Below are 15,364 nucleotides of genomic sequence, written 5' to 3'. Positions count from 1 at the left end.
ACAACGCGTTATTTGCTTGCTAAACTTGCGTTACTTTAATTGCTATCGTAAAAATAAAAATTATCTTTATTTGTAATCTGTAGTTTATAAAAATGATAACGATAAAGTTAAACCAAGATGTCGCAATATTGATATAAATTGGAATATGATAACGAAAAATGCGAGATGTATGTGTATGTACAGATTAAAAAGTCAAGTATATATGTTCTACTGATATATACCAGAATTATCATTGAGAACAATCTCGTCTCATTAACTTGAATCGATCAAATACCTAATATTCTAGCAATTCAACTGTTTTTATAGATTTCTATATTTATTAATGATATAAAGACAATTTTTATCATTAAGCACAGAATCAATAAAATCAAATTAATTAATCTTATGCTTGTTTTAATGTTATTTTATATCTTACTACATATATTTTATTGCACAATCACTAATACATTTATTACATTATGTACATTTATTACAATTCTGCTTTGGATGAGTTGGTCATATATATATAACAATTACAATATTGTTATATATATTACTCACAGTAGGTGTATTAAAAGAATGTAAAATATATATATATATATATATATATATATATATATATATATATATATAATACAATTATATAACAAGTTGATATATATTTGTATTAATATTATTAAAAAATGCTTTTATTGGAATGAGTGTTTTAGAAAATGTCACTTTTATTTGTTGTATTCCATTTTCAACTTGGAGGTTTCTTCCTTCAATTTGAAATATTCATTAAAACGTATTGCAGCGTATCTGGAAATAATTCAAAAAGCTTATTATATATTTAGAAAAAAAATTACATATATATATATATATATATATATATATATTTTGCTAATATAGTTTTATTCTAGTTTACAATAATAAAATTCTAGTTTACTGATTCTAATTTACTGTTAAAAACTTTTTTTACTATTATTATAATTGATTTCTTTTATTTTTTATACAAGCTTTTACTTACTCCAAAAAATCAAAATCAATATGCGAATGCTCACTTTGGATGAGAGACCAACAACCCCAAAAGAAATGCGGCAAGGGAGCAAATTTAGTAACCTGCCAATACAATTTGTTAATTTCTTCTTCAGACACATTGTTACTCTCATTATACTTTTGCAAATATTCTTTCAACCATGCTTTTTGAAAATTTTCATCCGGATACAAAGAATAATCTGGCTCATCAATACCTTAAATATATGCGTGTAAATGTGTACATTAAATTTTATATGATGCAAATAATATAATTAATTAGGAATGTAACAAAAATAGTTTTTAATCTAATATTACTTTTGAAATAAAAGAAGATGTGGAATATATTTTGTATACGAATATGTAATTACCAGCAAATTCCGCAAAATGATTAGCTATGTCAAATGCTTGATAATTAAATGCAGTGTATTCATAGTCGATAAAAACAACATTCTCTTGCTCCTGATTATACAACACATTCCCGAGTAAAAGATCATTATGAGCGTATACTACAGGACTATTTATTTTTGGAAGTGTTTGTTCCATTAAGTGATATTCTTTTTCTAATACTGTATATGGTGATATCAACATTTCAAACCTTAAAGTAAAAATTATCATAAAAGCACACACACATTTGAATATATTTTAGATAGTATCTAGAAAAAAATTCTTGCTTACTTAGCTTGTTTGAGAGGATCTGAAAATCTTTTAGGCATAATTTGCATAAATTTCTTTGTTTTTTCCCAAATGAAAGCTTTTTTGGATTCAAGCTCATTTTCAGGTTCAAGACTATGCATTTCAGCCATACGTTTCGCGATTAATGGATACACTTTTGGGTCTCTAATTGTTTCTATAGTCAGAGTGTCACCTTCTAAGAATTGATAGGCGAATCCATTATTAAATGTAGCATAAATGGAATGAGTATAGCCAGCCTTGTTTAATATCTATACAAAAATATTTATTCCATACACACTAATTATTCTCTACATATATTAAATTTGTTATATTTTCAGTAAACATAAGTATATAAAGTTTTAAATTTGAATCGACTACAACTGATATATCAGAGAATAAGATATAATGATGTATAAAATTGATAAAATCTTTACCCGGATATTGTTCAATTCATTTTTTCTATCAATCAATAAATCTGAGTTGTTGCCATAAATTCGAATCAGGACCATATCTGTATAATGTTCTGAGTACCACACTCCTACCAACTTATTTGTTTTTCCATCGGTAAATGGCTGATAAAAAAAAAATAAACAAGTTAATATTTATTTATTTTGTGTAATGAAATATATATGTAATGAAAAAAATTGATTATTGCATTACCTTAAAATGCAGTTCTTGAAGAGGCCAAGATGGTCTAATTCTCTTTATAATTTCTATTGCACCATAAATAATTTTATCTTCATCTATTGTAATATTAATATGTTCTTCGCATATATTCATAGCTTAATGCTATTTATGAAATCAAGTTACACAACTTCCTTTTTTAAATATTAATTTTATTTAAATATTTTCCTTTCTTTCATTAAAATATTAATACAATTATTAAATATAACAGAAATTTGTTTACATAAAGTTGCTGATAAAATTTTGGACTTAGAAACTTGGAGTGAATTTTCTCTATATAAAAAAAATGCAATATAAATTTTTCATAGACAAAAAATTACTACAAACAAGATATTATATTAAAAGATATTTAGATATTATTCATTAAGAAATTTATGATAATAAAATTATATACAGCAAAATATTAATGCGCAATAATAACAGATATATATGAAAACTATTATAAATTATGTTAAACTACAATCCTCTACAGCTGCTCTACTGTAACTGAAGAAGGAAATCCGGCACACATGCTCTTATATCACTCATGCTGATAAAGTGATGGTAGTCAATTGAAGAAAATTGCAACATTGAAATTTTGCATATATTAATTTAACTGTTCTGTCTACTGATTATATAATACCAGGAATTGCATTTTTTTAAATCTATACGTGTATAGGTAAGTATAATAAAAAGTATAGTTTCTTTGTCAAATTTTTAAAACATTTTATAGTTATGCCAAACAAATAAAGTTTTAAACTGCGTGTACGATGACCTTGCGATTGCTTACGTGTAATTGTTTTAGCAATTATTTATATTTGTCGGTTACATAGGAGTTTTTTTTACACTCATGTCCACGTCATAGAATGACACATTTTACTTGTTGCTATGGGACGAAACATTGTCAACATTGAACAATTGAGTTCAATATTTCGATAATAATTTCATTATAAATATATGTTATGGGAACGTCATTATCCTCGCCAATATTTGTTGTATGACACCTGCTGCGCTGTCAAAACAATCAATTCCATGACGGCTTCATATTACAACCACAGATAATCGATTATATGTACATGCATTGAAGCTTTTGTGTAGGATTTACACCGTGTTCGACGTCCAATAGCAGAGTTCGTTTTCTAGGGACAAAAATGTCATCCGAATCCATATTTTCTATTGGATAATACTATAGAACTTTAGATGCAGTGTGAATCTAGTAGCGTTTTCGAATGAAGTAGGATTCAATTGCTCCGGAGTAGTTTCCTAGGACTGCGTTCTAAAATTCACTGCCAGTACTGAAAATCTATAGTGTACACTGCGCGACAACGATTCGTTCCGAGGCTCCTCTCTCGCGGGACAAGGGGAGCGTAGAAGTGACCAATCAGCTGGCAGCGTGGCAGTGGCTGATTGGTTAGGGGCTACGCTCCCCTTGCCCCGTGAGAGGGATCGCGGAACGAATCGTTGTCGCGGAGTGTACATATATCACACGTAAACTATAGATTTTTCAGTACTTGCAGTGAATTTTGGAACACAGCCTAGATGTCATTGACCAATCACAACCATTCTTTTGAAGAATATATGGTTACATTCTTCAAAAGAATAGCTGCGATTGGTCAATAACGTCTAGTAAACTATTCCGGAGCGATTGAACTCGATCACTCGAAAACGCTATTGGGTAGCACCCGATTGACCACGTCGCCAATTGGCCAATTCAAAATAGAACTCTCTGATTGGTCAATCATTGCTAGTTACCCTAGGTACAGATCGATATAATTCGTTGTTGCCAATCGCAACGTGGTCAAACGAGACGCTTCGTGAATTTTCCATGAAACAACATCAAATAAATGCATGCCTTCAAGATTGCGTTAAAAATTCTACTTGTAGGATAGATTTCGAATACAACTTTGGAGAATTTTCAAATATTGGTATGCATGATCGGCGTCAAAATGGCTGAATCTCATCTGGGTTAATGGCGGGAGAGCTAAATAATATCGCGTAAATTAATGACATTTATTTTATACGTCGTTTTATTGCTTCATATTTTTTATATAACTATATTAGTTGGCAATTAATTATTTAATATCATTATTCTGTGTAAACACATATGATATACTTGATGTTGTTTTCTAACCTCATCTGTTGTATAGAATATAATATGTCTATTAATGTTGTACGTAATGTTTATTTACCTGTTTGTTTTCTTTTGTTTCTTTTTTAATAACGTTCTGCGTCTTTCAACATACATAATTCTAAGATTTAATTAATTTGTTATGTATTTTTTTTAAATTGTAGAGACACCTTAAAGTATTCTATTCTACTGTTTACACTGCCTAGTTGAGAATAAAGTGTGTGTGTGTGTATATGTAATAATTGTCATAGCAAGGAGATAAGATATTTGAATGAAACGAATTATATATAAGTTTTTGTGATTTTACACAAATTTTACTAATAATGTCAAAGAAGGTGGTGCTTGGTCAAAAGAATATCCAATCTACAATTGTGGGATTTTTAGCAAAAGCAACAAACAAAAACAATATTCTGCAGTCTAGGTAAGTCAAATTTATTACTTTTAAGTAAACATCTCAATGTATATGATATATCTAAATTTTTTTAATTATATAATATATTTTGATTATTTATATATTTCTTTAAAAAATTTGAAAGAATTATTTTTTAGTACACCAAAATCAGTGAAAGAAGAGAAAATTGACATAAATGATGACTCTTTGGATGATTTATGTTGTGATAAACAAAGAAAAATGGCAGGAGATCTAGTAACAATAGATACAATAATAGATCTTGTAAGATTATAATTTTGTTTAATAATTGTATTATTTTACATAATTTATTAAATATATTATGATTCATAAAATATGATTAATTACAAAAAATTACAATACAATTTATGCTATTTCAATATTTTAAATGACAGGATAATTCAGACAGTTCAGACTCGTGCAAAAGTCCATTTAAAACTAAAGCAAATAAAATTAGTAACGTATCTGAACCATATTATATTGAAAATTCAATAGAGGAAAAGGAGAGGATTGAAAATGAAATCAAATCTTCAAATATATTACAGAAGAATATAGAAGAATTCTCTATGAATACTTCTTTTATTCCTGATTCTTCTGACAGTGAAGAAGATAGAAAAAACAGAAAATGTTTACACTTAAATCGAAAGCCGAACAATGCGTTGATAGAAAAATATGAGAAACAATCTGCTATTGTATCAGAAATTACCAGCAATACTGAATGTAATAAATATGTTCCTTCCAATAGTCCAATATTAAATAAAGAAAAACCTAGTGAGGTCACTAATGTATCGCCAAAAAACATAGAAAATGAGCATCTAAGGACTCCTAAGAAACACACCAGAAATAAACAAAAAACAAATAATGTAATTTCAGATTCTGATACCGATAGTCCTTGCTCAAAATATAGTGGCAAAGGATCGCCAAGAAAAGAATGGGTAGGTCCTGATGTTAGAGTGAATCTTAAAGATTTAGGTTTTAATAAGCAGTTGAATTCATGGATTGAGTCCATTCAAAAGGAACCAGTGATGTCTACAATACCTGTAAGTCATATTGTAAATTAATATTGATCACAATTTCATATTGTAAATTAATATTGATCAAAGTGAGATATCGAAAATATGTACTTATTTTTTTCTGGCTATTGTACGTAGATTACAAAGGATAAGTTGCTGGAAAGACGCGAAAGTTTGAAGGATCTTCAAATTGAAATTCTTGATAAGTTTTATATTGCTCTCGAATTGATCCCATTACCAATATTGGACCAATTTCCAAAGTTTGATCGAAATTCTTTCAAAAAATTACAAGGTCTACATCGACATGTAAAAGCTAAATTGCGTTTAATGCAGACAAAATTATCAAAATTACAAAAAGAAGATGAAAAAGATGTATCTGTATGTTCAGGAACTCCTGAATCTGTGTCAAACTCAAATGAGAGACCAATATCGTATGTACCTGAAGGTTGTCTGATAAATAATGATTTTGACACATCAAGTACCTCAATATCTAAAACAATAGACTTTCATGAAAATTTAACAAATGTAACAGAATCACATACAAAAGAGTATGAGAGTAATATAGAATCCACAATCAAGTCACCTGAGATCACAAGTAAGAAAAGCACTTTTCAATTGAAAAGACCTGTCAAGACAGTATTAGGCACTGAAATTTCTAAAACTATAGCAAAGATGTGGGAGAAGGATCAACAAATATCAAAGACAATGAATTCTTCAATAGATTCTGAATATGTTTCCATAAAAGATACATTTAATGATAGTATTAAGACACCAACAAAGAGTGAAACAAATATATCTATGCAAAGAAATACCATCGGGAACAGTCCAAACAATTGGATTAATACTACTAATAAATCTCAGAGTAAGGCAGATAATAAATAAATCATTGATGCTTTTTAAATTAAAGAATTTTAATGAGAAAATATTTTATAGGCAGTTATACAGTTTCTGCAAAAGCTAGCAGCATACTAACACAGGAATTGGAAAAATTTCCAGCATTGGAAGAAAATTGTAACATAGATATAGACGATGATTCTATAGGTACACATTTTATATGCAATTTTTGTTGCTTTTTATGATAACGATCTAATTAATAATCATTTTGCTTTAATTCATAGATTGGCCCGAGCCTCACTATGGACAAAGTAGTAAGCACAATGTTGCTAAAACAAAATCGAAATTTGAGAAAGATAATATAGAATTTGGTAAATTTACTGGTAATTATAAAAATGATGGTATTAGTGGAGAATTTGATGGTTTAACTTATTCACATTCGCAAGAAATGTTAAAGGTATATAAATATTTTCTAATAATTCTTATTTAAGTTAGACAGATATAATACAATTATAATAAATATTTTTTTTATATACATAAATTACATATGAATATAATAGAAAAAAATATTATAGTATTGTTCATACATTAATTATATTTTTTTTATTTTAGATATTTCGACAAAGATTTGGCTTATATACATTTAGACCAAATCAATTGCAAGCTATTAATGCAACTTTATTGGGATTTGATTGCTTCGTTTTGATGCCAACTGGAGGTGGAAAATCTCTTTGTTATCAACTGCCTGCGTTATTAAGTGTTGGATTAACAATTGTTATCTCACCATTGAAAAGTCTTATTTTAGATCAAGTTCAAAAGCTTACTTCACTTGATGTAAGAAAGGGAAAATGTTATATATTTTAAATATATTTAAACATTTTTTATTAAACATATTTATAAATTTTTTATGTATCACAAACATGCTATATTGTTTTTATTTCATTTAAACCTTGATATCTTGTAAACTTGCAGATTCCTGCAGCTCACTTATCTAGTTCTATAACAGATAATCAAGCAGAAGCAGTGTACAGAGAACTTGCCAAAAAAGAACCCATTCTCAAAATACTATATGTAACACCAGAGAAAATCTCTGCCTCAACAAAATTGTGTAATACCCTAACTATTTTATACGAAAGAGAATTGCTAGCAAGATTTGTCATTGACGAAGCGCACTGCGTGAGTCAGTGGGGTCACGATTTCAGACCAGATTACAAGCGATTAAAATGTCTCAGAGACAATTATCCCAAAGTACCGACAATGGCTCTAACTGCAACGGCTACACCACGTGTTAGAACAGATATTTTACATCAATTGGGTATGACTAATCCAAAATGGTATGTTTAATACATATAAGTATTCACACATATTATATACTTTTACATATATGTGTATATATATTCTACTAAAATAATTAATGGTTATATTCTTAGGTTTATGTCGGGTTTCAACAGACCCAATTTAAGATACAGTATAATCACAAAGAAAGGAAAAAATTGCTCTGATGAAGTTATTGCCATGATAATGACAAAGTATAGAAATACTTGCGGCATTGTATATTGTTTATCGCGCAAAGATTGCGACGATTATGCTGCGCAAATGAAGAAGAATGGTATCAAGGCACTAAGTTATCACGCAGGACTCACAGATAATCAAAGAAGCAACTGTCAAGGAAGATGGATTGCCGATGAAGTATACGCTTTATATATTTAATGCTAATTTAATGCTAATTTTATATATTTAATTTAATGCTAATTTTATATTTATGTATATAGCTTTTTTTATTATAATTATATTTATCTTGTCTCACACAATGTTGTATTTTTATGCATACATTTTTTTTTAGATACATGTTATTTGCGCAACTATAGCTTTTGGAATGGGTATTGATAAACCAAATGTGCGCTTTGTAATACATGCAGCTCTACCAAAATCTATAGAAGGCTATTATCAGGAAAGTGGCCGCGCTGGCCGTGATGGTGAAATAGCAGATTGCATTTTATTTTATCATTATGCAGATATGCACAGAATTAGAAAAATGATCGAATTGGACAATCAAAGTCCACAAGTCATCGGTACACATATGGATAATCTATTTAAGATGGTAGCATTTTGTGAAAATACTACAGACTGTCGTAGGTCATTGCAGCTTAATTACTTTGGAGAAATATTTGATAGACAACAGTGTATCTCAAATAAGACAACTGCATGTGATAATTGCAGATGCAAGGTATGTATTGAATAAATATTAACATAATGGAATTATAAATGAACTGAATAATTTTAGGAAGAGATTACAATGCTGGATGTAACTGAAGATGCAAAAGAGATTATGAAAGCTGTGCGAGATATCAACAACAAAAAGAATTGTAAACTTACATTAATATTCTTGGCAAATATTTTTAAGGGCAGCGATCTTAAAAAGATTAGAGATTCAGGTTTGTATCCAGTTTATATTCCAAATAATAAATCAGTATTCGTAATAATATATTATTAAGTATTCTTTCTTAAATTATAATTGTAGGTCTTACAAATCATCCTCTATATGGTCGTGGCAAATCGTGGAACAAAAATAACATAGAACGTCTTTTACATTATATGGTATTGCAAGAGTATTTGCAAGAAAATATGTATATTAATAATGAGATTGCTTGTGCATATTTAAAAATCGGGCCAAAAGCAAGTGAACTTATGACGAAAAAAGATACAAAGGTATTATTTGAAGTAAAAAATAAAAAAATTCGCGAAATATAAAAGATATAATTGAATAAAAATTTGTAGCATATGCCTTAATATATTCATGCATTATTATATTCAAATCATATAAGCACATATATTGAAGTTTTTTATTGCATCTCATTATATTTTATATATTCTATTTAATTTCAAATAGGTACAAATTCCAGTAAGACAATCAAATAAATCTACGAGTGGCACGGCCACAGTTTCGATAGTTACAAAGAAAATTGATGGCATTATAAAAGAATTGCAAGATCGTTGCTATGCCGAATTGATGACAATAATACGAGGAATTGCTAGTACATTGGATGTTTCTGCTTCCTCTATCATGAATATGGTAGCTGTTAGAGCCATGAGCCAGCGTTTACCGGAGACTGAAGAAGCCATGTTGCAAATACCACACGTCACCAAGGCTAACTTTGTCAAATATGGCAAAGCTCTCTTAGAGATTACTCAAAAATATGCAGCAGAAAAAATCGGTATATATACGATACTTGCATATATAATGAATTATAAAATTATGTGTAAAATAATATAATATTACATGTTATATCGAGTAATCTTTTTATTCTCAGTATTGGAAAATGAAAATGAAGAGGAAGATAATGATAATGATAACGATAGTACCTGGGATGATGATAACGGTTCCAACTATTCTCATAATAGTAATACTAGCAATCGCGGTAAGAAACGGAAAATCGGCCGTAGATCTAACAGTATCAATAAAAAATATAGACGAGGTGGCTCAAGGTAATATAAAAATACATGATTGTATCTTTTTAGAAATTATTTTTATATGATAATGAATGTTTTTCGCACATTAGTAACGCGGGAAGGGGGAGAGGTTCGTCAAGAGGTACATCAAAAAATTCAGCAACAAGATCTAATGCAACTACAAAGAAAATGATAGGACTTGCAAGTTTTAGTCAAACGAAACAATATCTCGCAAATCCTAATAGATACATGAACATTAGTTAATTACATTTCCTTTCTCCATCTTTAATATATTATTTTTGAAAAATTTGTGGTGCGTTTGTAATTTTTGTACAAGTCTTGAGATATAGAATGGCTGAAATTATTTGTAGAGTTTTAGTCATTTTATAGAATAAACAATTTGATGACAAGTTTCTGTATAAATTGTTATATTTATATATATATATATTCTCTAAGAATTCTCGAAAAGTGTATATAAAATGGTTTTTATAATAAAATATTTTATTTAATATAAATGATTTTGTTAGACACAAAAAAATAGCAAATTACAAAATATGTACTAAAAGTAAATATTTGATACATCTAAACAACATATCTTTGTGATCTTAATTATTTAATGTGAATATATAATAATAATAATAGAAGAAGTAATCCAGGTCAAAAAAGAAAACAATTTTCTCTTTGATAATTTTACACATATAATAATTTATTATTTATTCTAATTGTATTAATCTAGAAATTATATATTACTATATACTAAATTACATTTTGTTAATATTGTTACTATGGTAATACATTATTTACAGATCAGGTTGTATTATCCTACTTTGTCGATCTTCATTTCGAGTATGTTTTTTCAACAAATCCATCACTTCATTATTAAATTCAGGTGGAGTAGGCTTAACACCAGTTGCCCAGTAAAAAATATCCCAATCATTGGTCGGCAAATTTATAAGTTGATCGTACAATGTTAATTGTGTGTCATTGAATGTATTCAAATACTTTTTTGCGAATGTACTAAGAAGCAAACCATTCTCCAACATTCCGCGTTTACGAGATTGATATGTCAATCTAAAGTAGAAAATAAAACATGTTGCAAAAAATGTTTATGTTTATAAGATATATATAATTCTAATAATGTAATCGAGTTAATTATAACTATAACAAATACGATATGTAACATAACACTACATATTATGACAAGAGGAATTTGTTACTTTCTGTCAATGAGATTGACAGAAGTAGACTGTTAATTTGTTTACTCTGATAAAAATAGCATAATACCGTGCTCTCTTTAAATCAGCATTTTCTCCTTCGCGTTCCACGTAATGCGGAATGTTGGGTTCCCGCCCTTCTGGGTGAATCAAATCTTGGAAATCGTCTTTCTGCCTGAAGCAACTTATTGATACGCTTCTCGTAAGCGAAAATGACTTAACCTGAAACATTATTTACATTAACATTACATTCGTATAAAGAACTTTTGTACCGTGTTTCATATATAATATCTACAAATACTTACGCAGGACGTGACACGATTAGATATAATATTCATGATTGCGGATATGCTGCGCACATTATTTAATATTATATATCTATAAGCGACAATTGACAGCCATAACCAGTTTCTGCGCCTTTAATTGAACGATAATTTGAGATTTCGCTAATGCTCCATAGATGTCAATAAGATCGATAATCCTCTCTATTCTAAAATTGTCAAAAATAAAATATCCCTCTATTTTGAAATCCCTGTCAGTTAACGGGAGCATAATCATAAAATCGAAAGTAAATTGACCAATCACAACTAAACATTTCCACTTCGTTGTGATAATGCGTGACTATGATTGGTCGATTTTTTTCTAGTTCATGGCTGACCTTAAGGCCGGGTCTACAATAGACAATTTAAGACCTAAGCCTTAAGAAATTGACCAATCACAGTCGAGTATTCTCTTCATACTTAACTCTGATTGGTCAATTTCTTACGCCTTAAGTCCCCTTAAAATCTCATTGTAGACGACGCATAAAGGATTGCGAGCGATGAGAATCTGCCTTGAGAGAAAGAAAGAAAACACCATTTTCACAAGTTAGGTTAGGTAAATTTATCGCACGGGCGCGAGACTATCATCAGGCGAATCAGGCGGGAAGAGTCGAGCACGAATTGCCGGGAGAGTCGGTAGAAGCATAACCGGAATACGGAGAATTCGAGATCATTCGGACAAATAATGGTGAATACAAGTAAGTACAAGTGATGACCAGTCTTTGTAACATTTCGAGGAAATTCGATCCAATTAGAGTTGTCAGAACACGAAGATTAGATATAAGAAATCTATTATCATCTGTGATTGTGTCGAGATCATCATAAACTATTTTGCGAGCGACTTTCACGTTTCTAAAAGAATTTTTCAGAAATTTTTATCGCCATTTTCTTGATTTTATCAGATGCTTCGAGAACTTTGGATTGGATGAATATCCTGACCAAAACAAAAACATATTTCTCTCTCTTCCTTCTTTAATTTCAGTTTTTAGAAACAGATTCCCTTATATATTCTCTTAACTGTTATTGTTATTTCACCTAAAAGAGAGAAAGAGAGAAAAATTAAGTGAAATCATCTAATTATATTATTGTAATATATGTCGAAAAATTAATCTTGATAATTATAAATTGTAATAACACTACACTCTTGATAATTCTGATACATTTGTTTCTATGTTTATGTGCATGTATATTGAGACAAGTGTATAACATGAGAATTTTTATACATATATAATTATGCATATACTTTCTTATTTGGAAGCAATAATAAATATCGTAATGATTGTAATTCCAATATTAAGTAAATTCAAAAATATACAATATATGATATGCGATAGATTATAAAATAATTACTTATTTCTTATTATAAATAAAAAAGATAATAATGTTCAAAATAATAACATGGAGATACATAACAACTCAGTGTATATTATTGCCCAAAGAGAAAGAGAGAAAGAAAATAGATGGGAAAAAGTAAAATTTATTTAGTGTAGAATTAAGTTATTATAAATTATAATTGTATTGATATGCACTATTAGATTTTTCAAAATGTATCTTTTTAGAAAAAAGATGCCAATGATCGGTTTTTTTGGTTTTTTATTTTACGTATTCACAAACGTTACAGTTGACTACATGTACAAGACTCGCACACATTTCATCGCCACATTATACATTATCATTCATTTGCATTCACTATGGCCCTTCTAGATATTGATTACGAATTATGCTCTTTCTCTCCTTTCTTCCCCCAATTTTCTAAGCCACGATATTCGTTTGTAATTTATTACATGGATATATGTGTGAGCGTATGTGTATATCTATATATAAATATATTTTTTTGCATATTTACATGTAGGTCGACGCATTTATTATTCTATGGAGCCAGTAGACTGATTGGGCATTTTTTTTTCTCGTTTTTAGATGACAATCCATGCAAGAAACGTTCTACCGGCTCACGCGAATCAATATCAAACTTTGAAAAAATATGCAATATCTTTAATGAAAGGCTTGAACTTGATTTATTTATCTTTATTATCGGTCTCGCACTTTGCTTTTTAAACGGCCCTGATTTATCTAGCAGCTGCTATGAACGAGTTCTTTTTCTCTAGCAATTTTTAAATGTATTTTACTTAAAATTCGCAGCGCTTTTATTTTCGTCAATTGTGCATACATCTGCAAGTGCATATAAGAGCGCGATTTTTGTATAACAATCCGGAAGATTCTTCTCGAAAAGGCACTATTGTACGCAAACGAAATCCGCGTTTTCCAACTACTCTACTCGGTATTCGGCCCGAGCTTTTGGATACATGTGCATGATCGATATCAGCAAAGCGATCTCTAGGCGCGGCTGCAGATCTCTAAAATTCTTAAATGAACGAGTTCGTTAATTCATTAATCGGTCGATTCTCGCTGACAAGCCATCGAAATGTGGCATCGTTCACCATTTTTTTCATTTTACTATTATTGTTTTTCGGGAGATAATCGAGCTAATATTTGCGGTCTCGAAGCGACGACTAGACTTTACATTAAAATAATTTTATAAACATTTGATATAATCTTGTAATCCATATATATATATATATATATATATATATATATATATATATATAACAAGTTGTAAGACTGCTATGGAATGAGACAAATTAGTAAAGTCGACTGTATGAGTTGTAATATTTCACTGGGCATAGAAATAGCGGTACTATGAACATGGATGATGAAAAATATGCTATATATACATATATATATATGTATATATATATGTATATATGTGTATAACATTTTATGTTTTCATATTACATATGTAAACATAATCACATCTTTCACAGTATTTCCCTAGCACACAATTTTTATACGAAATATTTTATTCCAATAAAATATTTCATATAAAGATTATACATTGTTTTATTATACATTTTTCTTAAATGTTAAAGCCAGAAACCAATACCCTTTTTATAGCATAAGCCTTAAGATGTAAAATTAAGATTTATTAGCAATATATAAGTAACAATGTAAGAATTTGTATATATATGTGTATATATATAATATGTTTATATATATACATACATATATATATATATATATATATATATATTGTATGTATATTATATATATAATTTTTATTTTTTTACATTTGGACGATCTCGTGGCGTGGCTCTAAGTTAATATCAACCGCGAATAAAAATTATGTACATTATGTTACACCTTAATTTCTTTTTTTTCTGCAAAGAAAACAACGTTGATACATGAGCATATATGAGGCACAAAACAACAATATATCTTTAATAAGAAAAATCAGAGTCCAGCATTTTATTGTGAATTTTTTCAACGTTAACGTGTTTCTCTTTCCAGAATCTATGTTTCATATATATGTATATTTTTTTCATATATTTAATGATTTTTAAAGCACGCCACGAAGAACAACCCTTTATATAAGCCGATCATACATAGTTAAAACATGTTAAACTTAAAGTATCAAATCTTCTATTATTACGTCACTTGCTTAAAAGCTAGATAAATCTAAATTACTATAACTCGAGTTACAAGGATATGTACAATATATTAAACATGTATTTTTTTCGCGGCTATTTGACTTTTTCCTTTTCTCGAACAGTTCTTACTATGTTGCAACTGATAAATAGATCGAAAATTATAACAATAGCGATAGCTTT

The 15,364-nt window shown here is 28.9% G+C and overlaps 3 protein-coding genes across 8 annotated transcripts; 1 reads left to right on the top strand and 2 right to left on the bottom strand.

Moving 5' to 3' along the window:
• Window positions 1–646: 646 nt before the first annotated feature.
• On the bottom strand, window positions 647–3,389 carry LOC105249655 (ethanolamine kinase 1). 2 transcript variants are annotated; one of them, XM_025408164.1, is made up of 7 exons: window positions 3,122–3,389; window positions 2,329–2,486; window positions 2,103–2,240; window positions 1,672–1,937; window positions 1,365–1,591; window positions 989–1,211; window positions 647–780 (listed from the first exon to the last, which is right to left on the bottom strand). In XM_025408164.1, the coding sequence occupies exons 2-7, from the start codon at window positions 2,446–2,448 to the stop codon at window positions 702–704; spliced, it is 1,053 nt and encodes a 350-aa protein (XP_025263949.1). In that variant the 5' UTR covers window positions 2,449–2,486; window positions 3,122–3,389; the 3' UTR covers window positions 647–701. The 2 variants fall into 2 exon arrangements, with proteins under 2 accessions (XP_025263949.1, XP_025263951.1); XM_025408166.1 differs by lacking the exon at window positions 3,122–3,389 and having other exon boundaries at window positions 663–780; window positions 1,023–1,211; window positions 2,329–2,511.
• An 890-nt stretch (window positions 3,390–4,279) lies between these two features.
• LOC105249656 (Bloom syndrome protein homolog) lies at window positions 4,280–10,570 on the top strand. 5 transcript variants are annotated; one of them, XM_025407284.1, is made up of 16 exons: window positions 4,280–4,326; window positions 4,795–4,880; window positions 5,009–5,132; window positions 5,264–5,908; window positions 6,020–6,743; window positions 6,815–6,922; window positions 7,000–7,172; window positions 7,328–7,549; window positions 7,688–8,049; window positions 8,146–8,404; window positions 8,559–8,942; window positions 9,000–9,150; window positions 9,237–9,424; window positions 9,606–9,930; window positions 10,027–10,201; window positions 10,276–10,570. In XM_025407284.1, the coding sequence occupies exons 3-16, from the start codon at window positions 5,091–5,093 to the stop codon at window positions 10,427–10,429; spliced, it is 3,912 nt and encodes a 1,303-aa protein (XP_025263069.1). In that variant the 5' UTR covers window positions 4,280–4,326; window positions 4,795–4,880; window positions 5,009–5,090; the 3' UTR covers window positions 10,430–10,570. The 5 variants fall into 5 exon arrangements, with proteins under 5 accessions (XP_025263069.1, XP_011253583.2, XP_025263065.1 ...); XM_011255281.3 differs by having other exon boundaries at window positions 4,624–4,880; XM_025407280.1 differs by having other exon boundaries at window positions 4,292–4,326; window positions 4,792–4,880.
• Window positions 10,571–10,922: 352 nt separating this feature from the next.
• On the bottom strand, window positions 10,923–11,856 carry LOC105249657 (succinate dehydrogenase assembly factor 2, mitochondrial). Its single transcript, XM_011255286.3, has 3 exons — window positions 11,685–11,856; window positions 11,450–11,601; window positions 10,923–11,236 (listed from the first exon to the last, which is right to left on the bottom strand). Exons 1-3 carry the CDS (start codon window positions 11,715–11,717, stop codon window positions 10,966–10,968), a joined length of 456 nt encoding a protein of 151 aa, XP_011253588.1. The 5' UTR covers window positions 11,718–11,856; the 3' UTR covers window positions 10,923–10,965.
• Between the last annotated feature and the right edge of the window lie 3,508 nt (window positions 11,857–15,364).

The sequence above is a fragment of the Camponotus floridanus genome, unplaced genomic scaffold (genome assembly GCF_003227725.1).
Source record: "Camponotus floridanus strain SB8 unplaced genomic scaffold, Cflo_v7.5 scaffold1, whole genome shotgun sequence".
Lineage (NCBI taxonomy): Eukaryota > Metazoa > Arthropoda > Insecta > Hymenoptera > Formicidae > Camponotus > Camponotus floridanus.
Note: the sequence above shows the minus strand (reverse complement) of the source record. Positions and strands in the feature narration are given on the sequence as shown.

Bases quoted from the DNA above. Each gene is read 5' to 3' on its own strand.
- LOC105249655 (XM_025408164.1), bottom strand. From the start codon at position 2,448: ATGAATATATGCGAAGAACATATTAATATTACAATAGATGAAGATAAA. The intron at 1,938-2,102 runs GTAAAGATTTTA...ATTTTTGTATAG, and splicing joins ATGAATTGAACAATATCCGG to ATATTAAACAAGGCTGGCTA. The intron at 1,592-1,671 runs GTAAGCAAGAAT...TTTTACTTTAAG, and splicing joins GATCCTCTCAAACAAGCTAA to GTTTGAAATGTTGATATCAC.
- LOC105249656 (XM_011255281.3), top strand. From the start codon at position 4,783: ATGTCAAAGAAGGTGGTGCTTGGTCAAAAGAATATCCAATCTACAATT. The intron at 8,050-8,145 runs GTATGTTTAATA...TTATATTCTTAG, and splicing joins GGTATGACTAATCCAAAATG to GTTTATGTCGGGTTTCAACA. The intron at 10,202-10,275 runs GTAATATAAAAA...TTCGCACATTAG, and splicing joins TATAGACGAGGTGGCTCAAG to TAACGCGGGAAGGGGGAGAG.
- LOC105249657 (XM_011255286.3), bottom strand. From the start codon at position 11,717: ATGAATATTATATCTAATCGTGTCACGTCCTGC. The intron at 11,602-11,684 runs GTAAGTATTTGT...ATAATGTTTCAG, and splicing joins CTAATCGTGTCACGTCCTGC to GTTAAGTCATTTTCGCTTAC. The intron at 11,237-11,449 runs GTATTATGCTAT...TTTCTACTTTAG, and splicing joins GCTGATTTAAAGAGAGCACG to ATTGACATATCAATCTCGTA.